The 27,805-nt window shown below is 38.4% G+C and overlaps 1 protein-coding gene across 17 annotated transcripts in view; it reads left to right on the top strand.

Annotated features, from left to right (window-relative positions):
- The window catches only part of MCF2L (MCF.2 cell line derived transforming sequence like), a 147,326-nt gene extending 119,951 nt beyond the window's left edge, over window positions 1–27,375 (top strand). For 11 of the 17 annotated variants that reach the window (XM_050331708.1, XM_050331712.1, XM_050331715.1 and 8 more), the window contains 24 exons: window positions 1,528–1,642; window positions 2,617–2,736; window positions 3,604–3,795; window positions 3,995–4,186; window positions 4,912–5,071; window positions 5,217–5,287; window positions 6,322–6,398; window positions 7,447–7,513; window positions 11,043–11,158; window positions 12,184–12,253; window positions 13,472–13,564; window positions 13,698–13,790; window positions 14,590–14,715; window positions 15,429–15,650; window positions 16,209–16,301; window positions 16,770–16,848; window positions 16,978–17,044; window positions 18,342–18,457; window positions 20,038–20,097; window positions 20,447–20,521; window positions 23,858–23,985; window positions 24,601–24,713; window positions 24,844–24,947; window positions 25,070–27,375. In XM_050331708.1, the coding sequence (XP_050187665.1) occupies window positions 1,528–1,642; window positions 2,617–2,736; window positions 3,604–3,795; window positions 3,995–4,186; window positions 4,912–5,071; window positions 5,217–5,287; window positions 6,322–6,398; window positions 7,447–7,513; window positions 11,043–11,158; window positions 12,184–12,253; window positions 13,472–13,564; window positions 13,698–13,790; window positions 14,590–14,715; window positions 15,429–15,650; window positions 16,209–16,301; window positions 16,770–16,848; window positions 16,978–17,044; window positions 18,342–18,457; window positions 20,038–20,097; window positions 20,447–20,521; window positions 23,858–23,985; window positions 24,601–24,713; window positions 24,844–24,947; window positions 25,070–25,164 (2,644 nt within the window). In that variant the 3' untranslated portion in view covers window positions 25,165–27,375. Of the gene's footprint in view, window positions 1–1,527; window positions 1,643–2,616; window positions 2,737–3,603; window positions 3,796–3,994; window positions 4,187–4,911; window positions 5,072–5,216; window positions 5,288–6,321; window positions 6,399–7,446; window positions 7,514–11,042; window positions 11,159–12,183; window positions 12,254–13,471; window positions 13,565–13,697; window positions 13,791–14,589; window positions 14,716–15,428; window positions 15,651–16,208; window positions 16,302–16,769; window positions 16,849–16,977; window positions 17,045–18,341; window positions 18,458–19,111; window positions 19,199–20,037; window positions 20,098–20,446; window positions 20,522–23,857; window positions 23,986–24,600; window positions 24,714–24,843; window positions 24,948–25,069 lie in introns of all 17 variants that reach the window. The other 6 variants (XM_050331716.1, XM_050331719.1, XM_050331718.1 and 3 more) reach the window with 4 other exon arrangements.
- The last annotated feature ends 430 nt before the right edge of the window (window positions 27,376–27,805 follow it).

Genomic DNA, 27,805 nt, shown 5'->3' with positions numbered 1-27,805 from the left:
TCTGGTACCAACAGAGCAATGCTGTTTGTTTTGGGGTTTTTTTGGGGGTTTTTTTGATAATATTTGGACTATATAGTTGAGCAGCTTTGTCTTATATTAAAGAACATCAGTGTTTTGTTTAGAGACTAACGAAAATTTTGCTGCTGTAGGGAAGGCAGGAGGGGAGGATGGAAGTAATATATCCATTCTTTTCAGTAAATTTGTCCATTTTCATTAGGTCCTTTTGAAGTGGGAGGGTTTGGTTGTTTGTTTTGTTTTTTTTTCTTTAAACCTGATATTTATCAATGTTATGAGTAGCCTTTAAAGGGCTACTAGGTAGTACACCACTTTTGAGGAATCAATGCACCAATTTCCTATATGCTTCCTTTGATAAGTAATAGATGTTGCTTTCCTTTGCTTCCTGCCTGTCATACACAGCCCCACACACCTTAACTTACTGCCAGGTTTTTAGACATTATATCACCATAGGACAGATGTAGATTTTCACAAAGCTATGAAAGCATAGCTCATTTCCCCCAGGCAGTATTCTGCATTCTTTTTTTTATCTGTCATTCTGTGTTTCTGTTACACTGAGGCTGACTTTTCTTTCCAAATAACTGTCCATTACAATCCATAAAGCTTGGCAGAATTCAGTTTTTTTGGTCGCTGTTGCTATCAGCTATCCAAGGACAGTGGGGGCGGGGGTTGCTGATTTATCCGTAACATTCCTATTCAATACAATATCTGACGGAAGCTGGAACAAACTCTGTGCGTGTCCCTGCCTTTTTTCTAATCGGTTTTAACTTTTAAATTCAGAGTTTGTTTCTGTGATATTGAAGACAAAAGCTCATTAAAATTCTAGTGTACAGCCTTCCCTGGATGTAGGCTAAATACAGCGAAGTGCACTGTAAAAAGTCCATAGGTTCTCATACTGTCAAATGCAATATTAGAAGATAAGTTAAAAATTAAAAGTGTTAGGGCATTTGCCAGAAATATAATTGAAGAAGGCTTTTTTCATTGTGCTACTGCTGTACACTTGCCTATGATATTTAAGTAGTAACTCTGCTTGGAAGAGAAGGAGCAATGGCCCTCAGGTTTATTGTGAGCTTTGCTTCAAGGAATGAAATCTAAGGGCAACTGGCTGGTCACAGCAGTATGAATTTTTATTTTAATTTTTCCTCAGAGCCTAAGGCTTGGGTTCCTCCAGGTCCTAGCCCACACACATTTGCATGTTTTATTTATGTACATTAGACCCAACTCCCTTTGCCCCCAGGCCAGAGCTGAGGTGCTTCAAATCACACTTGTCCATTTTTCACAACTTAGTGTTTGTGTTGGGTTTCAGTTTTAAATCAGTGTTATTCTAGGAAATGATTCTGTGCAATACTAAAATGTTTCCTGTATCCAGTTTATTTATTCTGAAAAATATTACTTTGGGGAGAGTGTTTGTTTACTGTGGAAGATTGCATTGTCCCTTGAAGGTTGTACCCATCATTCTTACAGTGGGGTTTTTTTGTGTTTTGTTTTGGTTTTTTTTTTTTTTTTTAAAAGACTATTGGCTCAATTACATGAAACGGAAACTGCCTTTGATGAGTTTTGGATTAAGCATCAGCAAAAACTTGAGCAGTGCCTGCGCCTTCGGAATTTTGAACAGAATTTCAGAGAGGTGAGAACTTCTTGGTGGCAGTCAATATTTGGTAATATAGACATGATTCAGAAGAAAATACTTCCTCTTCTTGTTTTTGCAGTTCTTATGTGTGCTTGAAAGCTTTCTCCAACCTTTTACTTGTCCTTACTTGACATACTGCTATCTTTACTGCTTTGAATTCTTGCCTATAGAGACATAACAGCTTTCCTTCTGCAGTCTTTTTTCCATGCACCCAGCAGTGTGTAAGTGTTCAAAAACCCCTTTGAAACCTGTTCTGTACCACAGAAGTATGAAATGCTGCTGCAATGCTTTCATCTTGCCAATAGGCCCTTTTATGGAACCAAGACTCAACTAAACCTTCTGGCTGAAATTTTATTAAAACTGTCTCCAACACTGTGGGTGGGAATTTGCAACCACACTGTGAGAAGCTGGGTGGAGGCTGGAGGCTGAGCTACAATTTTTACAGCCAGTTTCTGATCTCATGTTGTTTAACTCACATGCTTGATGGCATCTACAGTTCCTTTATGCTGGTGTAGTTGATCTCGGAGCGCAGCCACTGTGTCTCCATGAGAGCAACACTCAGAAACCCTGTTACAAGTGTGTATCTCTCTGCTTCTCAATCAGTTGCTCAGGTGGGGACCTCTCCCTCATGTTTTGCTGGGGACATTAATTTTCCTTTGTATCATTGTCATCTGGTAAAAGCAAGATCATAAATGTTTCCTGAGTTCCATTAGTTTTCCTGCGTTTTGTTGTTTTGGTGTTTTTTTTCAGTACCAGGAAACACGATTACTTCAATGCATTTTCTTTGTATTTGTTTTCATTTAGAATTGGGGGTAGAGGTAAGCTGACAAAAAAAGTGATCTGTCTCTGTGTCCCAGTAACTGCATAATTTGAGTCACCTGACTGCAAATAGTTGCTATCAGCTATTTAACTGATGGGTCTCCAGAGAGGTGCCACCCTCTTCATTCATACGTAGCTGCGTCTCATTTCAGGTCAAAGCAGCTTTGGATATTGTGTCTGAGAGACTGTCTGCTTTCACAGATGTGGGAAACAGCAGTTCACATGTGGAGCATATTTTGAAAGATCTTGCCAACTTCGAAGAAAAATCATGTGTAAGAACTCTACAAGTCTCCTTAATTTCTACTATGACAAAGTATGTGCAGAAGGGAATGGTATTTGGTTGTTGAGTATGTCTTATGAGCAGAGCTTAAGTTGACGACAGGGCAGAATCAGTGTCTCAAGTAGCATGCAGAAGAAATTTGGAGTAATGTCTTTAGCTACTGGAGCTGAGACTACATCTGAGACTAATTCTAGAGCATCCCTTAATGAAGAGCAGGGTGACCAGTCACAAAGTGTGATTGCTGCACTGAAGAATTGAATAAATTGTCTACATAGTCAAGTTCTGCACTTAGTGATCAAGGGGCCACTTTGATTCCTATTAAAACCTCTTATTTCATTAAATCTTAGACATTAGAAAACTGTGTATTGAATGTACAGTGTGTTAAAAGATGGCCAACAGAAACATGCACCCTGAACAATGTAGAAAGGGAACCCTTTTCTGATCTGTGCTTCACAGTGAAATATACTGCTCTCTAGGTGAGGTCATTGTTCTTAAGGCTGAGATAGATATTTTTTAATTCATGTTCCGATTGCTGCTGTACCCCAGATTGCATACATATACACACAGGATGCTGCTGAATAAGATGTAGGAAGACAATAGTGTTTACTTCACAGGGAGGAACATGATTAAACTTATTAATGTTTCTGAAGTACTCTGATACAGAAAGGAAGAAGGCATAAAAGTTCTTGGGCATCTGGAAAGACAGGAAATCACTTTAATTTATTAATCAAGGAAGCTGTTAACTAAAGATGTATTCTTTATCATGTGTGTATTTTACTGCATAAAAATAATATTGACATTTTTTTCATTGATCTTGATCCAAGGAAAGATTTACCTAAATCCGTACTTGCTTTCTTAGGAAACTATAGCAAAAGCCAGAATGCTAGCCTCAGAGGGTGATGCTTTTATTCAAAGCAATCATTATGCTGTGGACTCCATTATTCCAAAATGCACTGAACTTCATCATCTCTGTGATGCCTTCACTACTGAGACAGAACGGAGGAGAAATCATCTTAGCAAATCTCTGGAACTGCATGACTTACTAGAGAAGGTAAATTTTGAATGGAACAGTTGCTTCCCATTTTGTTTGCTAAAACAGTTGTCATAATGGTAGGTAGTATTGTTTTGGTGTGTTGGAAGTTTTGTCCTTAAGTAGCTGAACATGTCATAAGTAGAGGTATGAGGTCTTTTAGGCCTCTTAGTGTTTGATGCTGACATTGGTGCATTCTGAGCCTCTTCTCTGTTTCTAGTCTATGAAGTGGTGTGATGAAGGAATTTATCTGCTGGCTTCACAACCAGTAGACAAGTGTCAGTCTCAGGATGGTGCAGAATCAGCATTACAGGAGATCGAGAAATTCCTGGATACTGGTGCTGGCAATAAAATCAAGGAGTTGAATAAAATTTACAGAGAGTATGCACACATCCTCAATGAGGACCTAAAGGTACCAGAAGATGTTTATGTGTATCTGTGTGTCCATTTGTTTATTTTAGAATTGCTCTCTTGTACTGCCATTGCTAAAGCTAAATAATCAGTACTAGGAGTTATACCTGGGAATTGTAAAGCCTACACATTTCCTTACCTATGTCATGTCATATCTATAGATAAACATTAAGGATTTCAGAGTCTTTTAATAACTACTTCCGTTTTTTCAGACAGTAGGATTGCTTTTTAAAAAAAGAAAATCTCCTGAGTATTTGAAGTATCTTTTTTTTATGCAGCAAGACCATGATATTTTCTGTCCTTGATATTTGCTTTGTAACTGCTTTTGGTTTTTTGATGTTTTTGTTAAGAACTTGAGAATATATCCCTTTTCCTCTTGGTTGATCTCTTCATGTAACAGAACCTTTGGACATTGTCAAAAAAACTTTTCCTTTTTTGAAATTGAAAACCTGAATCCCAGATTTCTCTATAACAAGCATACAAAATACTTTATGAAGTGATGTTCCAATTTTTAAATGTACTAAATGACAGTCAATTATGCCTTGTTAGGAGAGAAGAATTAGTGTAATATTTCCATATGTGGTATAAAAGTAATTGCAATTTCAAATCAATATTATCTAAATGTCAATATAACTTGTTGATAGGTCTCTGACAGGAAATAAAAAAATTTAATAAATTATTTAAATTATTATATTAAGTTATTTTTTATTTCTATGGCAATGGTAGGAGCACGTGCAAAAGGTTTTCCAGAAGCAAGAAAGTATGGAAGAAATGTTTCAAAAGAGACAAATAAGTCTTAAGAAACTGGCAGCTAAGCAGACACGTCCTGTTCAGCCTGTTGCACCAAGACCTGAAGCATTTGTAAAATCTCCTTGTACCTCTCCAGGTAAGTTACTGTATTAGCCTTTAATTTTTTTGTGCTGTGCTGAAAAACTTCAAGAAACTTTCAGCCATAATTTGTAGTTGCACAAACATCTGTTTCAGATCTGATCAAGTTTTAACTGCAGTTTTATTCTGGTTTACGTGCTTAGGTCTTCAAAGAGAATGTGTACCCAACTCAGAAAGCAGTGCTCTTCGGAGGGTAAACTACAGAAGAGGAAAGGTAATTTTTTTTTCCTTTGTATTTTTCATGTATGTACTGCTTGAGAAAGTCATAATACAGTGGAATATTCAGGAACTCTCAAGAAGGATGAGGCAATTCCACTGGAAAAGGGATGGTATTGTCCCCATTGAAGTAACTCTGGTGAAACAGTCGTGTGGTTTAAATAGAGGCTGCTTTGTTGCTGGGCTGGGTATGAGGGAAGGTGAAGTAAATAGTTGCCAATATCAGGAAAAACGTTAAGGGCAGCAAAATATAAAATCTATGAACAAGAAACATTTATTATTTGCCAGTAGTAATTGGCTACTCTTAAAACTGGTGAGAGTGAAGAGGTAGTTGTCATTGGCTGCAAGACAGCTTCACCTGAACTAATGGGTTACCATTCCCAAGTGGGGATGATCTTCCTGCCACACCTCCAGCAAGGAAAGTAACCTGATGACAGAAGTAGAAACAAACAAATAGTTTCTCACTGGGTTAGAGAGTTGAATCAACTCAATGAAGGTTCAGCAAAAGGCAATGCAAGGAGAAAAGCAGGACCACATGACCAGGACGGACAACATTTGGAGAACAGAGGTAGTTCAAGGTGGAGTGGAAAACAGAACCTCTTTCTTTTTTTCAGCCAGCCATGGTTAGATTTAGCTATTACAGTAGGAGTTTTAAGAGCGAATCTCTGTGTCAGGAACCAGAAAGTTAGCATGGTACCTTATTTTTAGTTTGGAAAACAGACTAAGGCCAGTGTAGCCTACAAGGTTATGCAGGTGTTCTGATGTTGCCTTCCTGGAAAAGGGACTTTGAATCACCATCTTTTCTAAACTGGCTTCTTGTGGAGAACTTCTTGTTGTGTGCTTCAAGATCTTCAGGATGGCTTGGATTTTTTTGCAGCGTTCTTGCAAACTGCCTTAATTTTTACTGGAGCACAGACTTTCCAGTGAAAAGGCATACTAGGAGAGCTGAGCACAAAGGTCTCTCTTTAAAAGCACTTTTCCCCCATATGTGATGCCATGATTTTTTTTGTTTGTTTTTGTTTCTTTCTTTAGAGCGAAATGACTGAACTGCATCAAAGCAGAGGAGGATCTACAATGGATGATGAAGAAAACCTAGCTGTGTTACGACAGTAAGTATATTTTGATAAGCAAAAAGGTGTGCTTTTTTTCTGATTTGGTTCCAGCAAAGCCTGATTTTGGCTAAGGATTCGATAAGACACTTCTCTGGAAGCATCTTTGATAAGATGCTTCTCTGAAATAAGCCTCAGTGCTTTTTGAAATGTATTGGCTCTGCTCTGTACACAAAGGCAGATATTTCAGTCTGTCTGCAGCATTATTTATAGTTTGTGTAGTACCAGACTCTACCTTTGCTGCAGAGAGGTGATGCTATGGCAGTGTAACAACATATTTGCATTTTGAGAGATCATGTAATTTTGAGTAATAAGCCTCCTGTAAATCTATTGGAGGTTTTGGTCTCCATGCCTCAAGACTGTCTTTTTACTGGATTCTTTTTAGTCCCCGTTTTGATAAATGTTACCAAAAATCATTCATATAAAAACTGAATAGCGTCACTTTTATTAAAGAAATAACTTGGTAGCACCTGCAATGCATATAGCAGACCTTGCATTTTCACCTGTAAATTGGCTACTCATGATCTTACTACTGTTACAACCTTGTGTTACAACATACAGAATCACAAAGGAAGGGGGCTGGGGGAATGCATGCTTGCTTGGCTGTTAGGGAAATTAAAGCAGCATTGAGATATTTAAAGTGTGCCCTAAATGCCTCTAATTTAAAATCACCAGTGTAGTTTTGTATTTGATAATGCTATGCAGCTACTCCACCTCCTGTAATACAAACACAGCATAACCAGAGTTTTTATGTACAGTGATAAAAGGCTTCACAGCTTCAATTCGGTTACTACAGCACTTAAACCGTTAAGATTTGACTTCTTCTCTGTTCGAACACATTTTCAAAAAATATAAAATGTTTTAAAAATACGTATCTCTTAATAAAGATATATCAACTGCTGATAGAAATATCCATGAGACATCACATTTTCCATTACCTGGAAATTTTACTGTCTGAAGTAAAGTAGAAACACAGACAAAGTTAGTGTTGCCTCATTACATTGCATGAGTGAATAGGCCCACCTTAATTGTCAGTCTTTGTCCACAGGCATGTAATTAATGAACTTATTGAGACTGAACGAGCATATGTGGAAGAACTCCTCTGTGTTCTTGAGGTAAAGATTAAATTTCACTGCGGCTGTTAGTGAATTTACTTGTCTTTCCCATTTCATGGATGCTCTTATGTTTTCCTTACTACTGTAAAGCATCTGTTTGTCCTGTCAAGCAGTATGATCATTGTATCTCTTCTTTCTCTTCATATTTTCAGAGAGGCAGAAATGTGCCATTTTTTTCTAGAAATATTCATACAACTAGATTTTTGATATCAGAAAACACAAATTGAGCAGAAAATAAGATATGACTTAGTATTTAGGTGGGACATAGTGAGATTTGTAATGGTCATTAATTCCTGCAAAAATTCTTTCCAGAATCTTGGGCCAGCTGCAGGAAGGCCACGTGTCACACAAGAATGTGAATCTGCAACGAGAGAATCTTGTGTCAGAGGAGAAAATTTGTTTCTTGCACCCCTCTTTGCATGTCTTTGTCATCTTCCACGTCTTGGGTACAGCTGTGGGAACAGAATGCCTTGTAGTAATACCCTCATTTGAAATCATCAGGGAAGCAAAGGTGCTCCTTTTGCTGCACACTTGAGGAGGCACAACTGCAGTACTGCTGAGGTGCTTGCACAATTACACTGCACTGTTCTGTTGTTCCTCAAGTTTAAGTCTTCAGATATGGGTGTGTCATATTTTCTTGTAGTCCAATTTGACTGTAGGGGATGATAATGTTGTAGATAACTAGGGCTGAATTATTTTAATCAGGATGAATTGGAATTGAGCCAAGTGAGTACTCTTGGTGTCCATACCAATATTAAGCTCCTAGATAGGAGCTGTCTTAAGTCATTGGCCAGGATTGATAATTTCTGAGTACATACCTTCAAGTAAGGGTACTGTATGAGGGTTTTGGACTCTTGTCCTGGTTTTGCTAGTTTGTGCTCAGCTTCCTACAGCATTTATGTCCTGTGCCCAGTCCATGTGCTGGAAGTGTTGATTACACTAGGATGGTTGCATTTGACACGTGGTAATAAAGCAAGATGGGTCTGGAGTGGACCTGAATAATAGTTTTATTCTCTGCTTTGTACGCAATGCCATGTGTACAATTCTAGTCCATAAAATCAAAAACTTGAATAACTGGAGGATTCTTGGTCCTTACTGCTACTGCTGGAGGTTTTCTGCAGGTTCTTTCTATTCCCATAGTATTACTCTTGTTTTCCATTGAATATAGGGCAACCTGGTCTTGCTAGGCCAAGGTGTCTTGATTTTCTGCCAGAGTGACAGACTTTTCAGTTCTCTGACCATGCCAGGCACACTTCTCTGTGACTCCTTGCCATTCGGGATTCCTCTCTCTTGAACTTGGGGTTAGTGGGGCTGCCAGCAGTAATTCTGGATCAGTACATGCTGAGGTATGGTTCAGTGACAGTCTTCTAGTTTCATTATTAATTCCTAATTCTGTCTGTTCTCCTAGTTTCTTTGTTTCTTCTATTATAATAATCTTTCAATTTTTCATGTAAAATAACCTGATACTCCTTTGTAGGGACAGTGTCTCCTCTTACTATGTCATGTTTATTTGCCATGCATCTTCTGTCTGCCAAGGATTCTGATAGGAAAAAAAGCAAGGTAGTTCCCAAGATTGATTACTGGGGAACTGCTATCACTAGTTTTATGCAAGTTTGATAGTTTTTATTTTATTAATAACCATGATCATCCCCCTTTAGTCTGTGAAATTCAGTAATTTTCACTGGGAAAAAATACTGGACTAGTCTGGTGTTAGGTATTGAATTCTGCTCCTTTTTCCATTTACTTTGATGCTTTAGAACAGCTTTCAAATACATTTCCTTACCTCTGTCTTGTCATATCTTTGGATGAGCATTAAGGATTTCAGAATCTTTTAATAAGAAAGACTAAGCAAAGCATTATATATTCTTTAAGTAAGATTAAATAATCTCTGTGGCTGCATAAGGTAGCTTGCTCTCTCTTTTCTTAAAACACAACTACTGCATAGGTAATAAAACATGAAGGTTTTATACTGAATTTTAAAAATAAGTACTACATCAGCCTAAGGTGGAAAAAAATTGACAAAAGCTTTTTGTCAATGTATGGGTTTCATGCTTTTATTTTTCCAAAATTTTGAAGTAATCTGCTCTGTCAGACTTCTTTTCACCTCAACTAAATTAGGTATCCCTTCTTTATGCCAACATTGACTACGCTGCTGTGTTCAGCATCATCTTTACTTCAGTTGGAAGTGAATCATTCTCTTCATGCATCTTTTCATCTGAACTGCTTAGTGGCTGCAGTTGTTCTTTCCTTATTAAAAATATTTAGCTTCATTTTATATGGATTATTTTTATAATTTTTAAGCCTGTACCATTTCTATTAATTTCATTAATCTTTCAGACTCTGCATTTTCCTGTTTGGGGTCGAGATATGGGGACGGACTGATAGTTAACTATCTGTGAGCTCCAGCACTTCACCTAGACCACTGTTTGTTTTGTTTGTTTGGTTTTTAATGCGGTGATTGAGGAAAAAATACCAAGGTTTTTAAAGGGATGATTCTGGCTTTTTTTAAAAATTAGTCACTGTCCTATCCACATGCTTCAGGTTAGCTGACTTTACTAGCTAGTTCTACTTTTTGAACTTTGGACCACACTTTGAAATTGAAATTCCTAATTGTAGGTGCACTTTTGCTTATCACCTTCTTTTAATTTGTCAGTTTGTTATAATTTGGTGTAGTTTATTATACTCAGTGTGACTAATGCAATGATCATCTTGTGTTTAAAAAATTTGGAAAAAAAAGCACAAACCACAAGAGTACATTTTGTAATGTACTTACATTAAGAAATCTGCTTTTAATGCAGGTTCTAGAACATTCTTGCAGCTTTTCTGGTTGATTGGTTGGGGATGTTTTGGTTGGTTGGGGGTGGGTGGGATAGTGTTTAGCGTTTTTTTAGTGTATTGAGGGAACACCGATTAGTGACCTTGGGACTGGAGGAGAACACAGTCCTGGGCTAAAACCATCTTTATGCTCTCTTGTCCTTATCTGTGCCAGATCAACAGATGTGTGATTATATGACAAAGGGAAGATGGCAGAATCTAAAGTTACGAGTTTTGGTACCAAAGCTACTGGAATTGCCTTAAAGATAGAATTTGTAGCTCAGTGGTTTCAATTACCTGCAGAAATAACTGCAGTCAGCTTGTTCCTTTATAGGAATGGCTGAGAGAGGCATGAAGGTTTGTGTGTGTACTGGAATTGTGGCTTTAAACTCAGATATGTAAAGCCTTAACAGGAAGAGTATGAACTCTAAGCAGTCTGGGAATGCAGAGCCTTTCCTTGGTGAAAATGATGGCAAAATTTTTCATCCTTGCTTAACTAGGATCGCAGGAATTATTAAAGTGTCCTTCTATAAAAACTGCGTGTGTATCTGACTGGGCTGATGGAAAAACAGGATTTGTATGCTTCTTTCATGATTAATACTGAGCTCTTTCTTCGCTGTCAGGCTGAAGGCAGACTGCCATGTCAGAAAGGAAAGTACTGCAAGTAAAGGGAGAAAGTCATCGTGCCTCTCTCCTCTCTCCTGTGTTGTTGCAGGGTTATGCTGCAGAGATGGACAACCCCTTAATGGCTCATCTCATCTCACCAGAACTGCAAAATAAGAAGGATATCTTGTTTGGGAATATGGAAGAAATTTATCACTTTCACAATAGGTGAGGATTTGCATTCAGATCTAAAAATAGCTTTTGCATGGGATTCTTTACTTTTTAATTTTTTTTTTACATTGCTGAAAGAGCCTTACTGAGTTCTACTTGTCTATCTGGTATGTCAACATTTGTATTGCATAGAAGAGGCAAAAGCCAAATATCTGTAAAAGATGAGTGAAGCTGTGTGAAACTTCATATTTGCAGTACACAGGTTAAATTTTGCGTTGTGGCCCTCTTCCTGAAGCAAGTTATTTGGATCTGGTTACAAGCTAATTAAAGTAAGGTTTCTTTAGGTTTCTTTTAATTTTTTGTGATATTTGCTGTGGAAAATAAATTACTATTCTAAACCACAGATTCTCAACTCTTAAGGGGTTATCCCAACTCCTTACATCTGGTTGAGGCTGATTAATTTTATATATGTATAGATGTATAAAATTAATATATATTTATACATATTGAAATATATATGGAAGTGACCTTTCTGAAGTTTAAATCCTTGCTGCTAGAGACATATTTCTTCACAGGATAATACTTAAGTTGATAGTAAAGATAAAATGATTTTCAACGAAGTTAAGCATATTAAATAGTTGTATCTTATTCAGGCAAAAGTAGAATGGAAGGTTTGGCCACTGATTTTTTTTTGGGGGGGGGAGTGGGGTTGGTTCTTTTTTCTTAATTTGGCAACGTGGGGTTTGATTGGTTTGTGGTATTTAAAGTGTTTGGGTTTTCATTCCAAGCTGTATAAATCCTGCTGCTGAATCCATAAGGCAGGGAAACAAAATCCCCTTTCCCTCACCAATCTACTAGTTTATTTCAGTTGTAGCAATAGTAAGCTAAAAGAAATTGGTCAGTATGTTTGGTTTCATTTGCTATCCCTTTTGAAATACATGATCTAGAAGAATTTTTGCTTAGTTTCATAGTACAGAATTACAACTCTTTCCAAAAGTTTAAAAAACGGATTGCAAGAGTGTGAACATTTATGATAACTTTTTTTTTTAATGTGTGCTCTAAGAGAATCTTCTTCCTCATAGAATATTCTTGAGAGAATTAGAAAACTATGTAGAATACCCAGAACTAGTAGGACGGTGCTTCCTGGATCAGGTACGTGTGTCATTTTTTGCTGGCACTTTGTTCGTAAGCCTCTCTAGGACTGTAACGTGTGTGATTTTCACGTAGTGATTACCACCACATCCCTTTTGTTTGTCCTGAGCATGTGATAGGTGGAGAATGTAGATGGTAATTGAGAGCTGGGGATACCTTCCCCTGTGCAGAGTAACTAATTTTGTTTGACAAAGCTACTATCTCATTAAAAGAACACTGCTTTTTTAAAGTGGCAGTTAGGAAAGCATGAAGAGGAGTTATGCACTGCATTGTTTCACATCATTATAAATGGTTTGTTTACTTGGTTAGATTTCTTTGTTCTAGTGTTGTTATTGTTCTTTCCTGTTTTCTCTAAAGAGTATATCTCAACAGAGTAAGTCCAGAATATAGAAAGCTATGACAAAATATAGAAAAATAAAAAAATATGAAAAAAATAAACCGTTTTAATCTGGGATTTATTAAACAATGAGTCTCACCGAAAATATACTACAGGCTAAACATGAATGTGTTTATGGAAATCAATCTCCTGGTTTTGCTATCTATTGATGCTCTAAAGCTCCTGGGAGGAGCAATCCCTCCCCCTTCTATTTACTGGCATCCATGGAGATGCAGTTTCCTAAAACAGAGGGACAGAGGTACTTCTGTATCAGCTGATTTCCTACCTGGTCTTTCATTTATAGCTAAGGTTACTATGGCATTTTCAACAGTATTTATTTCCTTTTCCTTTCAACAAGTGCCGAAATCATGCTATTTAGTTGCCAAAGTGATAAGGGGAAATAAACTGCTTGATCTACCTTAGTGTAACTCCCAGTGAAAAACACATTCCTGAAATGAAAATAAAGAAAAAGGACAAAGTCTTTTAAAAAAGTTGCAGAGAGGGACTCATGGTTGGGCATTCATAAAAATATTTTTCATACTGTAGTAGAAATATATTTGTAAAAACAATATACACTTCTTTGTAAGATGCTTAACATTCAACTGAAGCAAAACATAATTGGGAACATTTTATTCTGTTGTTCCAAGTACCAAATTAGGAACCATTACAAAATTGTGATTTTGCAATTCCTTGAGGCATCTCAAGCAAAAAACAATGATTCAATTTTTGGTGGTGGTGGGGGGGGTTTCATAATATAAGTGATTATGAAAAAAATTCTTATGAACTTTGTCTATTAAAGTCACAAGAATTTATTAACTTTTTGCTTGTCTTCCCAATTCCAGATGGAAGATTTCCAGATTTATGAGAAATACTGTCAAAATAAACCTCGATCTGAAAGTTTGTGGAGGCAGTTTTCAGATTCTGTATTCTTTCAGGTATGCTTGCTTGAATCCCTAAAATAATGATGGGTTTGATATTGTTGGGGTCTGGGGTTTTTGTTTGATGTATTTTTACTTAATCATCTCAAGAACAAATAACACAAATATTGAAATCCAACACTGATTACAGGAATGTCAAAGGAAACTGGATCACAAACTCAGTTTGGACTCATACTTACTGAAACCTGTTCAAAGAATAACCAAATACCAACTCTTGCTAAAGGTATGTGTTACTGAACTATGTGCATTTGTATTTTTAAATACATGTATTTTTAAATTTTGTATTTTTAAATGCTGCTTCTCTCAGCCTACTGGAGAGAAACCTAAAAGTTAGTAGATACGGATATATGGATATATAAGTGGAAACAGATAAATCCCAGTCCATCAGCTTTCAACACAGATCTTTTTTCTTTTAGTCAAAAAACTGGTAGTAAGCAAATGTTACACAGAGACACCTTGTGTAACTACTTTTGCTCATAGATTTCTGCTGAAGAGAAGATCGAACAGTTGATGAGGGGAAACAGAAGGACCAAGAAACCTTTGCAACAAAGAAAAGAGTATCTGAAGTACTTACTACTATTCAGTCATAGCACCCCACCATTTGGGAGGAACTTGCCTTGCTGGGTTCTGGAAAACGCACTTGACAGACAGCCTTGTGTGGTGTTTTTATGAAGGAAGCTGCTGTCATTCACATTAACATGCTGTACTGAGAGAGCAAAATGAGAGCAATGTAATATCATAAATTTATTCAAATTAATGTATAATGTTTTGCCATGTTTGAAGTAAGAACTATTTCTCACACAGACACATATTTCAGTGGTTATGTTTGACAGTAGCTTAAAAAATTTGCCTCAGGCCACATTTATTCCTGAGTTAAAACTGAGCTGTTAACAGCTTTTAAAGAATCAATTACATTTAAGCTTGTGTAAAGAGAGAATTTCCCACATTGAATGTTAAAAATTGAACATTCCTAGTTGCTGCTGTTTCCAAAGCTAAGTATGTTGGCATTCCCTTCCACTCAGGAAATGCTGAAGTACAGTAAGAACTGTGAAGGTGCTGAAGATCTTCAGGAAGCACTGACTTCTATCCTGGGCATTCTAAAGGCAGTTAATGATTCAATGCACCAGATAGCCATTACAGGCTACGATGTGAGTAGCAGCATTTTTACTTGCTTTTTAATTTCTTTTCATTTCTTTCTTAGATGTTTGTAAAGCATACCCTATAGTGTGTACTAATAATGAGATGAATGTTTTACAAAAGGTGCCTTTAAACTGTATTACGTAATGAAAATAATGGAAAATGGATCTCTCTATACTCTTCTGAAGTTTTCTTGCTATGAATAATATTTTGCTATATCTACCCAAATTTTTTTCTTTGATTTACTTGACACTGAGTTAGAAACTGAAAACTGTCATAAAGAGTCTGGTTTAGGCTACTGCCAGATGGGATTCGCTACTAAGGTTTTTATATCTATGTGTGAAAATACACCCAAAACTTCCAATTACAAAAAAATAACAAAAGCCAAGAGACTGTGTAAGTAGCTTTGGAGCAGAGTTTGGGGAAAAAAAACCCCAAACAACCCAATATGTCTATTGTGCTTCTCCCTCTCTCTATGTGCAGTTCTCTGTATCTCTGCTATTGGTGCTCTTGATCATAAAATCCTGCCTGAACAGTGTTGACCAGTGAAAATTACGTGTAAAAATCCAACACTGACTTTATTTTTATTACATTTCCAAGTCCAACATAAACACTGTTGTGAGAGATTACTTGGAATGACAGAATTGCGAAGACCTGTTCAGAATGTGTGTTCTGGTTCGATGTTATCTCTTTGTAGTTATAAATGTCACTTCTTTTGTTCCAGGGAAACCTGAATGAACTGGGCAAACTTTTAATGCAGGGGTCCTTCAATGTCTGGACTGATCATAAAAAGGGTCATGCGAAGGTGAAAGATTTGGCACGTTTCAAGCCAATGCAGCGACACCTCTTCCTCCACGAGAAAGCAGTGCTGTTCTGTAAAAAGCGAGAAGAAAATGGAGAGGGATATGAGAAAGCACCTTCTTACAGCTACAAACACTCCTTAAATGTAAGAACGCCAAACAGTCCAGCAAGGTCGAGGTACTGAGGGCTTAGCCTGCAGCAGTACAACATTCTAGTCTTTCTCTGCAAAGCTGTGTTGCAGCATTGCACTGAGAACTTCACTCTTTCAGGCAAACCTGACTGGTGCTGCAGGTCTGTGTTATTTTGTGTTGCTGTCTGTTAGATGGCAGGGGGAATATGATCCTTTGAGAAAACCCAAAGGGTAATAGGGCAACTGAACGGCAGTTGCATTAATCACACAGTAAATGTAGAGCAGGGTAGTATAAAATAGATGTAAGAAGTCCATGGTCTGGGTTTTAAGAGATATCTTATGAGTCAGTCTCAATGTAATGTATCTAAACCTTTCTTTCCTCCAAGATAACCAGCGCTAAAGCACTAAATCTCTCATGTCTAACATGCAGATGATATGTTATTCTTTGAGCAAGAAGTCAAATCTGGTTTTCCTTTTCAGAAATAGGGTGCCAAAGAATGCTAGTATCCTCCTGCTTCTGTTCTTACCATAATTACAATGTGGTAAGTGAGCTTCTGTTCTCTTTGCTTCCAGATGGCTGCAGTTGGAATAACAGAAAATGTCAAAGGTGATGCAAAAAAATTTGAAATCTGGTATAATGCAAGGGAAGAAGTTTACATTATACAGGTAAATAATATGTGCCACTGCGAGAAAAAAAAAAAAAAATAGTGTGATGAGGAAATGTAGGAAAAAAAACCCCAAAGCACCACCAGATTAATTCATAGGGTAGTTTTGTAATTTATTTCAGTTGAAGAGTCTCCTGGGGGAAAAACTAATCACATTCTACAATATCCATGGAGGATACTGAATACACCATCACTGTAGCTGCCACTGGCTTGGGCCAACTGTTGCCCAACTCTGCCAACTGCCAAGCCAAGTGGATGGCTGGGGAGATGGGGTTTGATTGTCACACATGCATAGCCTCTGCCTCAGCATGTTCCCGATGCTACAACTAGTTTCTATTCACAGAAGGACTAGAGAGGGAGTTTTGTCTGCACCTCTGGAAAAATTCCTCTGAGGCTATGCTTTGGCATCCAGCTATTTGCGTAGTAAGTATTCTGTGCTTGATGGCTGACTGTATTTATTTTTGGGTAGGCACCAACTCCTGAAGTTAAAGCTACTTGGGTCAATGAAATAAGAAAAGTGCTGACGAGTCAACTGCAGGCATGCAGAGGTAAAATATTTTGGAGATACAAATATATTTAATCTATTTTCTTTTTGAACTTCAAATCCTGCCCAGTATATCTTCCCTGTGTAGGACACAAAACTATTTTAATAGTTCTTTTTCTTTCCTCCATTACAGAAGCTAGTCAGCACAGGACACTAGAGCACACACAGAGCTTACCTCTACCAGCATCATCTTGTGCAAGGTAAGTATATATGCTGTCAAATCAGCCTGGCTGTCTTGTAAATACGCTAATACATCTGGTTTGCATTACTTCATTACTCCTATCCCTTAATACTGTTCCTTGTGTTTTAAGGCTTTTTAGTTCTCTTAGTACTATAAAGCTATAGAGCTTTGATTTTATACATATCCAGAACTGCTAAACTGCGCAGCAATGGCTTGGGCTTTGCCAGTTGATTGAGAACAATCCAGAAAAGTCATTTTCTGTGCCAGCCAAAATCCTGGTGATATTATGGGTCTGCTTGTTGAACAGCTAATTATTATACGTTACAGTCCAGATAAGAGTTTTATGGAGCAGCCTTTTCCTCCTTCATTGTTCTTTTCTTTTCTTTCATGTGGATTATTTTTTTCTTCTTTTTCCAATGTCCAGATGTAACCTTCCTTTTTGTCTTTTTCTGGGCATCATCTTTTCTCTGTCCCTTGTTCCTTTCTTCCAGTTTTTTGTTGTTTGTTTTTTTTTTTTTTTTTTTTACCTAAGTGATATGTAAGTTCTTCCAGTGTCCCAACTTCTGAGTCAAGTTTTTATTCTTTTCCATCCTTCACCAAACCAACCTGTATATTCTTTTGTCCCTTACCTGCTGCTCTGTCCTTGTCTGACACCCCTTTGCTGCCACTCACTCTGTTTTTTCATATGTGTATATCTGCCAACCCACCCATGAGCCTGTGTGCTCCTGTCTTCAGTTTCCACATAGTGTGTGCTGAAATATATATTGGTAGCTCTCTACACTGCATCTTTTACGCATCTACTTATTGCTCAGGAAGAATTTCCCAAATACATCGTATTTGCGGAGTGTCTTTCTCTATTCCATTCCCAAATGGAGGTGTGATGGGAGTCCAGCTGCAAGATCCAACCCGAGGACTTTGTCCATCCCTCATCTGTTCCTGTGTTAAGAGCTTCTGAGAGGCAGCTCCTTTATCTTTCTCCTTTTTTTTCCTAATATGTTTGGGAGGAACCTGTAGGCTGCAAATGAGTGGAAGCTGTCCTGAGCCATCTTCTCAGTAGCTCCCACTGCCATAGTACATGCAATTTCAGCCAGTTAGGAGAGGTGTTTCTCATTTGTACGTGCTCATGGTCTTTAAATGCACAATCACCAATTACCTTCTCAGTCCTGGAAGCTATGATTTGGGAAGTAGAAAATAAATGGTTTTCAGCCTATATATCAATATGTAAAAGACAAGTTGTGACTGAAGGTCCTCACACCTGTTCAGACCCACATTTGCTAGAAACGGATTGATGGTCTAAATTTTCTTCCAATAAACAGTCCTTCACGAAACCACACCAGAAATACCAAAAAAATGGAGGAGAAAAAAGCTGATCTCACAAGTCTGGAAGGTTATGCCACTACAGTAGCACCAAAGTACCCTGAGAAAGGCAAAGGTGAGTTTACACGTACGTGTCGTTGCCTTTAATTGCAACAAGCATGCCTTGCACTGCAGGCGCACAGGCAGATCCACCAGCAGAGTAGCCACGGTAGTGCAGGGAAGGCAGCATGACTCCTGAATAAGCAGGGCTTTGCTGCTTTCAACCCCAAGGCAGCCCACCAAAAAAGTGCTGCCCACACTGCACCAGAATGTTGGTCCCATCTGCTCTTAGCTTGGGCTTGATTTCTGCGCTCCAGTGCGTGGTGTGGACAGGCCCAAAGCCATCTTGAATGAATGGTAGCCAAAAGCAGATGGGAACTACTTGTTATGAGGCCAAAGTCTGCAACAGGTTTTCCCTTAGAGCTGCCCAGCTTCTCAGGGTTCTCTTCCTCTGGATAAACGTATTGGTATTACTTGTTCTAAAGAGGTTTGTTTTGTTTTGTTTTTTCTCTTTAATTTTGTTCCAATCATGGAAATTATTTACTGAACCAGTGGCAGTACAAGGTCCTGCACCACAAGAACAACTGACCGCACATGTTGTACCTGGACTTTAATTTGTCCTTTCTCTTCCTAACATGCAAGTTCCCTGGCAGGGCTGCAAAAGACTTTTTGCCTTGATCTTTTCATGGCCTTCTATCTTTTCTTTCTGTGTCTCTTTCTTCCTTTATAGACAACAGTAGCTCTACCTCAGAATGCTCTGTACTGTCAAAAAAGCGCTTTACGCTGCAGGGCTTTACTAACCTGAAAATTCAGAAAGGTAACTTTTAATAGAGCTAGACTGTCTTCTGTGTAAGACTGTAATTGAAGTATCACCTTGTATGTGCTGTGTAGTGCGATAGGTTTTCAGTGTACACACTAGCTTGTTCTTCTGAGGTCAAGCTAGGTTCCTAAGTCAGTGCCTCTGACAGGGAGATGATTTCAAGAGAAAGCAGCTGCAGAGTGGGAGGGGGAGATGCAACTGGGAGAAGTGGGGCTGTTGGAGATGCAAGGGAAGGAGTGCAATTTCCAGTGTCTCCAATCTCACTGTCAAGGCCAAAGAAGGAGTGCCCCATTCCTGTAGAAAAACTAGAGGAAGGAAGCTGTCATCTGATCAGACACCTGGCCTGCTTCTAGCTTCAGTGGATCTGCCCCAAATGCACTTGTACTTGGCAAAAAGGAATCAAGGTTTTATAGAGTATTTCTGTATTGGCATCCTTTGTAACAAAACTCCCAAAGCGTAACTGCAGCAGAATGTGGCTGACAATGTTGTTTTCCTGGATAGAAAAATAAATATGAATTTATCTATTCTTCCAGATATGGTCTTCACTTCTTTTTTCTAAAACAGGCAATAGGAGTCTGAGACCTTTCTTGCTTCCTCCTGCCAAGTAATCGCACTGGTACAGTTACTTCTTGCTTTGAACAGCTGTCTTTGAACAGTCTGAATTGCATTAAGATGATGGCACTTGTTCAAGAGCATGATATTTTTTTCCCCAAAAACATCTTTCCAGAATGCCTATCTAAAACCTGATTACCTTTGAGTTCTTTCTGGAGAGACTCTAGGGTTGTATATCTAATGCTAATGAGGTGAGCACTAATATCCCATGCTTGCCTTGACAGAAACTCCATCTCCTTCTGCTAAAAGCCAGACATTGCCAATGATCCTTCTTACAGGACCAGGTATTGCTGTAGCACTAGATTTCTATAACAATGATTGCTTAATTTGGTAATGTTTGTCTAAAATTGAAGTTAATTGTATTCAATTGATGTCTAGTTCATTTAGAAAAATTTACAGATATTTTCAGCTATTACTGTAAAATAAATTTGTCAATTTATCTTCAAATAACTACTTGTAAATAATTAATTCATTCTTCTGCAATGGAACAATGACAGCTGAAATTAGATTACAGAAGTCCGCTTGTTTTCCAGTGTAAACTCAAAGGTATTTAGCATGCAATCCACTTATTCTCTTTTTTCCAGTTCTTCAATATCTCTCTTCTGTTTTTTTTGCCTATTCATCCTCCTGCAGCTTCTCCTACCAGTCCTGACAAAAAAGCTAAACGGCATGAAGTAGTGAGTGACCCAACTCCTTTTGGTTTAAGAGGTACAGTGATACCACATCTTGTACTCCTCAAATATCCACACATCCCTCATGTAATATGTTACATCAGAGTGCTGGGGATACCTGTATGGTGCTGTTGTGTGCAGCAGTAATGATATCAGTTGTTCTTCCAAGTGGATCTTTCAGGTTCTGTATACACTGTTTTTGATAGCAAAAACAGTTGAAGTTTTAACTTGGTATCAAATAAAGTAGCATATGGCTAACTAGTTTTTAGGAGAAGACGGTGGGAAAGAGATCTGCTGCTGAAGAAATAACCAGAAGCTGGGTGTTTAATGGACTTACAAGGGTGTCCAGTTGCTATGAGACACATGGTTTTCCATGTGTTAGCATCCTTCTCTCACTGTGCCCCTTGTGGAAAGGATTTAACTTCTAAAAAAAGAAAAAAAAAATCTGAAACTCATGTACCTGGATCACTGTCATGTGGAATTTCCATTTTAGATCTGCATTTATTGCTGTAGTCACTGCTCTATTGCATCTTTCTTTGGGTGATAGTGGGCTATTCTCACCACCCTGTGAACCCCAGATGACTAAACCTGAACCCTTTGCAGCAGTTTGCCTCCTGTCCTCCCAGCTCAGAGCTAAGCAGAGAACAGAAAAGCATTTCAATTAAACGACCATTTGTAACCAGTAAGGCTGTTGGTGAAGATTTCAGTACAAATCCCTAGGGCTAATTCGCTAGACAGGACAAGGAGAGCAGTCTTCCTCTTCCTGTCTCTTTCCACCACCATCTCTTTTAGAAAATACTCATCTAAAGGTGAAGTTGTTTCAACCTCTACCATCAACCTCCTCTCCAGGTTTCCAAAGTCTTTGTCTTTCCTGTGGAAATGCAGGTTCAGCTGCTGTGCAACTATGCAACACCAGCCACCTTATCTGAGCAGCAAGCAATGCAGTCCTAGGCTGGGCACGTGCAGAAACACCAGAGGGGTGGATATAAGAGTTGCAGCATTGATTTTCTGCAGATAGTAGTCAAAACTGTCAGATCTCCAGGTACGATAGAAATCCTGAGGGCCCAGAAATGCTGTCTGGAGGAAAAGAGTGGTTTATGACCCTTTCCATAGATGCTGGAATTTTCCAAGGAAAAGTCCTTGTTCATTGCTAATTTACAGTAAGATTATTGGGTCCTTGGAATAGGGTTGTCTGATTCGCTGTTCTGTCCCAGTGCCTCACACTTTATGAAACTGCTAAACCAAGTAAATGAGTTTAAAACATCTACTAACTCCCCTTTGTCTTGCACCTTTCGATCTTTTTTCTGACACTTTATTTCTTCTCCTTCCCCAGTTCAAAGAGGGATAAGCAAGCAACTGACCCAGGCATTTTGAGGTGAAACTACACCAGATGATGGTCACAGCTTCCCAGTGCACAGTGCGTTGCCCCCGCTGATTTTCTTTCACTGCTGTAGTGCTCTGATTTACATGCAGTGAGCTCAGGGAAAATAATTTAGTGTCAGAATCACATGTTGTAGGCACCTTATAACTCTGTGAAGAAACTTGAGACTGTTTCTGACAAGAAGAGTTTAATGAGTTCTGGGTTTTCCTGGCACCAATCATATCTAAACTCATTTCTGCATAACCTTGCCTTTTCTTGAGACTGCCTGTCATTTTCTTACCTTTCCTGCCTTTATAGGGAGCTCTGATTTAGTCACACCGTGCAGAACACACACATACACATTGAATGTGCATGCATAATTTCAGTGCCCATAGTGACACTTCCCTTCCCGGGATGAGATGGCCTTTTATATAGACTTGTTAATAACAGAGTGCCAGCTTGTATGAGGAGGAGTATTGTTGCTATGGCAGATCAGGCCAGTCTGCTCTTGGTACATCAACACAATATAAGGAAAGAGAAGGCTGAGGAACAAGACCTGTTATACAAAATTTACAAGATCAGTGGGCCAGTGAGTATGAGGCTACAGGCAGAGAACTTTAGTGATATCTCTTTGTTTTTTGCAACTCATTGGTTCTGTTTCTAATGAGAGCTTGGAACAGTTATGAGAAACAAGGGGGTTTTTGTTGCTTTGTTCTTAACTTGGAAATAAAGGAAAGGGGTCTTATCTGTGTCCAACAAGCCAACTAGATGATGTAAGCTTCCAAGGAAATTTCCATGGAATACAGCAGGAGTTTATTACTCAGTTTCTTCACAGATGGAAGTTCATTCTTAACCGTGGACAGGGCCAAATGGGTCAGTACTTCTAGTCTTGTGCAGGTCATCCAGCAGCGCAGGCAAGGTAAAAATCCCACTCCGTTTGGTGTGCTTTGGGTGTGATTTGATTCTATGATTCTTAGATTTCTTTGGCTTTACTCTGATGTTCAGTTTTTAACTCATGCACTGGCATGACCAGCCTTGGAAGCAATGAAGAGCAAAAATGTTGATGCTTTCTCAGCTTAACTAATAGTTACATAAAAATGGGAGGTTTGTTCTTCCTTTCATTCTTTTCATTGAGTTACATTGTTGTTACTATTTGGCTTGAAAAAAAATCTTACAGATATTTGTCTCTTTAGTTATGACTTTTTTTCATAATGAGCTTGACACATTTATTAACAACTGCTGACATCAATATAAAACATCCCACTAAAACTTACTGTACTTTTATTTGGAAAAGGATTTTCTGCACTCTGGATATGATTCAACTTTATAAATAAATGAAATGCTTCACTCTGAGAGAGAATAAGCAATAAATGACAGGTGGGAGATTGTTCTTGTGGTGTTTGGTGCAGTGACTTAACACCAAGGTAACTCAGTGTGCTTAAGTATCCTTGTGTCAGCCTGAACACTCTTAAATAAAGAGCTGCCTCATCAGGTGAAGTACACAGTGCTTGTAGGTTGTGTTGAATTTCTTGACAGCTCTAAGTGCTTAAGGGTTTGAAGGAGACATTCCCCATTCATCCCTTGTTCCAGCAGGCTGTTTAGCTTGCTTTGGGTGACAACCTCTTCCCAAAAAGTGTACCTTTCTGTCTTCTATCTCCTCCCAAGAAAAAGAGAATCTATCCATCATTTATCTTTGTATAATATATATTTGTTATACAAATATTTATATATATTTAGTTTTTAGTGAGGAATTTGCAGTCTCTCCATTTGTTTCCCTTTATATAAATCCAAAGGGCCAAATTCACGGCTGTGCATTTCCACAACTCTACTTACTCTGACGGAACCAGGCCAGCTTTTGCCAGCAATGAATTTCACCCAGTGACTGTAATAACTTCCCTCTGCACAGTTTTTCTCCTGTTCATGTTGATTGCTTTAAGAGCTTTTCAGTGGGAAGAACGTTCCTCCCAGTCGGTGGCTCACTGCTCCTAAGTTAACAGCTGTTTATTCCGCAAGGTTGGGCCAAACCATCCCATTCTCTTGATGCATCTGAAGAAAATGACGGCTGGTCCAGTGCTGAAGAACCGCTGAATTCATCAGATGCGGAGGAAGAAGGAGGAGGAGGGGGAGGCGAGATGAAGCTGGTAACCAGAAATGCTTTCCTATTGAGCTAAGCAAGCAATACCAGTGCACTGTGTCTGGCAATGTACGGGAATGCTTTTGAAGCTTGCCGGAAGGAAAGGGTCTGCCTTGAAATGCTCAGCTGGGCAAAATTCCTAGGGCAATGGAGAAGATCCCTTTCTCCTAAATCAGCCCTGTGTTTGTAAATTGGGAAGGTCCATCTGTGCCTTTGCATACCTGCAGACCAGTGAGTTGTGTCTGCTTATGCGATGCTACAGCAGTCAAGTGATGACGTGATCAGCTACCGTGTCAATAGGCTCGACATGTACACCATGTCACGAGTTTGCCAGCTTGGTATTATTGGGGTTTTTTCTTTTGATTTTGTTTTCTGTAGACATATGAATTAATTGTTGTAAAAGAAGCATTACACTGAATGTTTTTCAGGGTGTGAGAATTCATGTACTGAATTTGCATGTAATCGGAGTTTTACTGCCTCAGTATGTATATTTACACCCTCTTCAGCATGTAGGTGCATGAGAAAGAAGGGAAAAGTAATATAATTTCATAACAAAAGCTGCAATATACCTTAAAGTACTCAATAGAAATAATTTGTTTGTTTTTCCTCTGTGTGCATTTAGACTCCTGGTAAATATACAGTTGTGACTGATTATGAGAAAGGAGTTTCTGAAGAATTTACAGTGAAAAGTGGAGATCTAGTTCAACTGATTCGTGAAGGGGAGGATGGACTTTGGTACGCAGATCTGTGTTTGGAAATTTTTATACGCAGAACTGTGTTTGGAAGGCAGATGTTTAGGGCAAAACTTCCTAAGGCATCAAATGATGTGACTGGAGTCCTAATTTTATTTTTATATATCTTTTAGGTATGTAAAGAACCTGAGCACTGGTAGAGAAGGTTGGATCCCAGCAAACAATGTGCTGATGCTCATAGGCAATTCAAAATCAGCTCAGTCTTTGAGCAGCTCTGGTAGGTATTTATTTTAAATGAGATTACTGTGTCTCTGGAGATTCCTATTATCAAAGAAGGTAATGAAAAACAACCACTATATAGTATTTTCGTGTGGTGATTTTTTTTCCCTTTCATTCCAGAATCAGGCACTGCCTCCAGCACTTTGAGCACATCATCAAGTTGCAGTGATAGCTGCAACGTCAGCAGTACCAGCTTTTCCGACATTAAGAGCTAATAGGAAGTTTTCATTCCACTTTCATGGAAGGTAAATTCGGAGACTGTCATTTGCTGCAGCATTATGGACATTGGACTCCATCGGAGAACCACCAATTCTGTGTTGCCAGCTCCGAGTATTTTTAGTGGTGACTTTTACAGGTTCTCACAGAAGATCCCAATGAAAAGTGCATGGAATGTGAAGTTGTAAATAAAAGTTAAATGATTTGAAATAGGGTTTTGTAGAGGCTTATGCTCTGAAGTCTGAAGCTGCCAAGCTGTTAGCATAAAACGCATTTTCTCCTTGATACACAATCAGGTTTCTGCAGAACCGAAATTTGATTTCGTAACAGCCAGAATCTGAATGTGGGCAAACAAAATGTGTTCAGTGCTAAATGCTCACTGTAAACTAATAACACAGCAACCACTCTACAGGATAAGTATGAGGAAAATCCAAGTTTACAGTTTCTTGTCCCCAAAAACCCTTTTCTGCAGGGACATACCTCGGTCAATGCGGTGAATGGGACTCTTACAGCAATGACGGAGGAGGTTTGGTTCACTCTTTTATCTTGGGTCTTCAGGGTATTCATCTGCTCCCTAGAGACTGGGATGCATATATGACCAATTCACTGACCACAACAACATCAAGAGAAACTATTATTTTATCCTTTCCAACCTTTTAATGATTTGTGCAATGGAATAGCGCTTTTCTGAGGTATTTTGGTCTCACAGCCAAATTCTTTACCAAGATCACTGTGTTTACATAGCCTTGGCAATTTAATAGTATCTTTTTCCTTACATTGATGCACAATGATACGCAAATGTTCTTATTCACTAAATGATTTTTTTAATAAATGGTAATTGCATGGTTATTTTCAGCTTTCACAATTAACGTGCAGTTACAGGCAGGGGAAACTACTGTGGCTGCACTGTGGGTCAAGAGCCTTCCTTCAGTTAAATCTATGAAGGCTAAAAATCCAGTGTATTTTCAGTCTACATAGTGTTTGTTCCAGATTCAGTGAAAGAGCAAAAAAACCCAGTGACATATTTTTTCTATAAAAGGGGAGCACAGGAGGAAAAAAGATCTTAGAGAATAGTCAGATTTGTGCTACAGATAAATATTTTAATTTTTCTTTAAAGGAAAGGTGATGCTAAACTTGCCATTTTTCAAGATATGATGTGTAAGCCTATATTGTAAGTTTTCATGTTGTCAGGCATTCTTTGCACATCATCACATAAAAACAGTACAAAACTGTGTGCATGTATAGAATACTGTATTCATTCCTGTCCAGCTCTCAAATATTTTTACTTATGTGAAAACAAGTTTTTAACTGATTTATGTATCATATTCTTTAAAAATAAAGTGGGCACTAAGAGCATAATTTTTCAGAAGCACTAAGGACAGCAGATTATGTCAATGAGAACTGCTGGTAATCATCAGACCCTCTGATGGCTGAGCCCTGAAGTCTATCTTTATGCCAAAATTTTATGTTTTAGAGGCTGCAGCTTAGGAAAGGTAAATGACAAACACTCCTAAGAATGATCTTACACCTGGGTTGTGAAAGCACCCCTACCCCAGACGCAATCAAAATGCAGCTGACCATGGTCAGTACAAATTGAGACATATATATATACACACACATGTATTTATGCACATGTATATGTGCATGTATGTGCTTGTGTGTGTATATATGTGTGTGTGTAGATATGTATATGTGTGTACATATAATGTATCAATGTAAAGATGTATTTATAGTCTTCATGCTGCTGAATGTGTCACTTTACAATTCATAAATACTTAGGTTTCTTGCAATACTGCAATATAAAGGCTGAACAGAGTTTTACTTCAGCCAAGTTTTTCAATGCAGAAATCCTCTGATCTTTTTTTTAATGATCCCATATAATACTGTGCTGACCAGGAATATTTAGTCTGATATTTAACAATGGAATGGCAACATGAGATTCAGCTTCATCTATGTAAATTATTTTGTAAATTATCTGTAACATAATTTGCTTATATATTGCTGTCATTGCTAGGATGAGACTGTCGTTTTATTTCTCACTGCAGCCTCATTTGTGTTGTTTCAATGGTTTTCTCCACATCATTGCACTTTAATACAACCCATTTCACCATTTCCTTTTTTACTGCTGTTGTGAATTAGAAGTTCAAAGACAGAGGTCTCTACTGTAATTAATTTGAATAAATTTCAGCACTTCTTGCTGAATGCCTTTATATAGATATTCTCTGGGGTTTATTTTGTCTCGCAGTCTTGAAAGCTTCTATGGGTATCATAAAAAAACTGAGAGGCTGGAGGATTTGGAACGAAAAACCAGGTCTGTCTAGCTGTTGCTTGTCAGAGTCTGTGTGTTCCAGTCCTTTGCCTGTTCATTCTGGGACCATTTCAGGGATACACCATTTCACCCTGGTGCTCTGGTCTCACCTGGTACTGGGGAATTAAAGCGTGTCTGCAGGTTGAGGATAAAAAATGACAGCCAGTACCAGGTAATTGGATTGACTCCCTTTTTCCCATACACCCTTTTTTGAAAGAAGGCACATGGCCCTTGGGTTTTCCTGAAGAAAGCTGTGTATCCCTTCTCCTGTAGGCATGCTCCTCTTGATCCTGTGGTCTTAGCAGAACTAGTTGGAGGTCCACATCTGTGCC

Source organism: Myiozetetes cayanensis, unplaced genomic scaffold (genome assembly GCF_022539395.1).
Source record: "Myiozetetes cayanensis isolate MyiCay16 unplaced genomic scaffold, myiCay2020 scf5-8, whole genome shotgun sequence".
NCBI classification, from domain to species: domain Eukaryota; kingdom Metazoa; phylum Chordata; class Aves; order Passeriformes; family Tyrannidae; genus Myiozetetes; species Myiozetetes cayanensis.
This window is presented reverse-complemented; position numbering and strand designations above follow the sequence as displayed.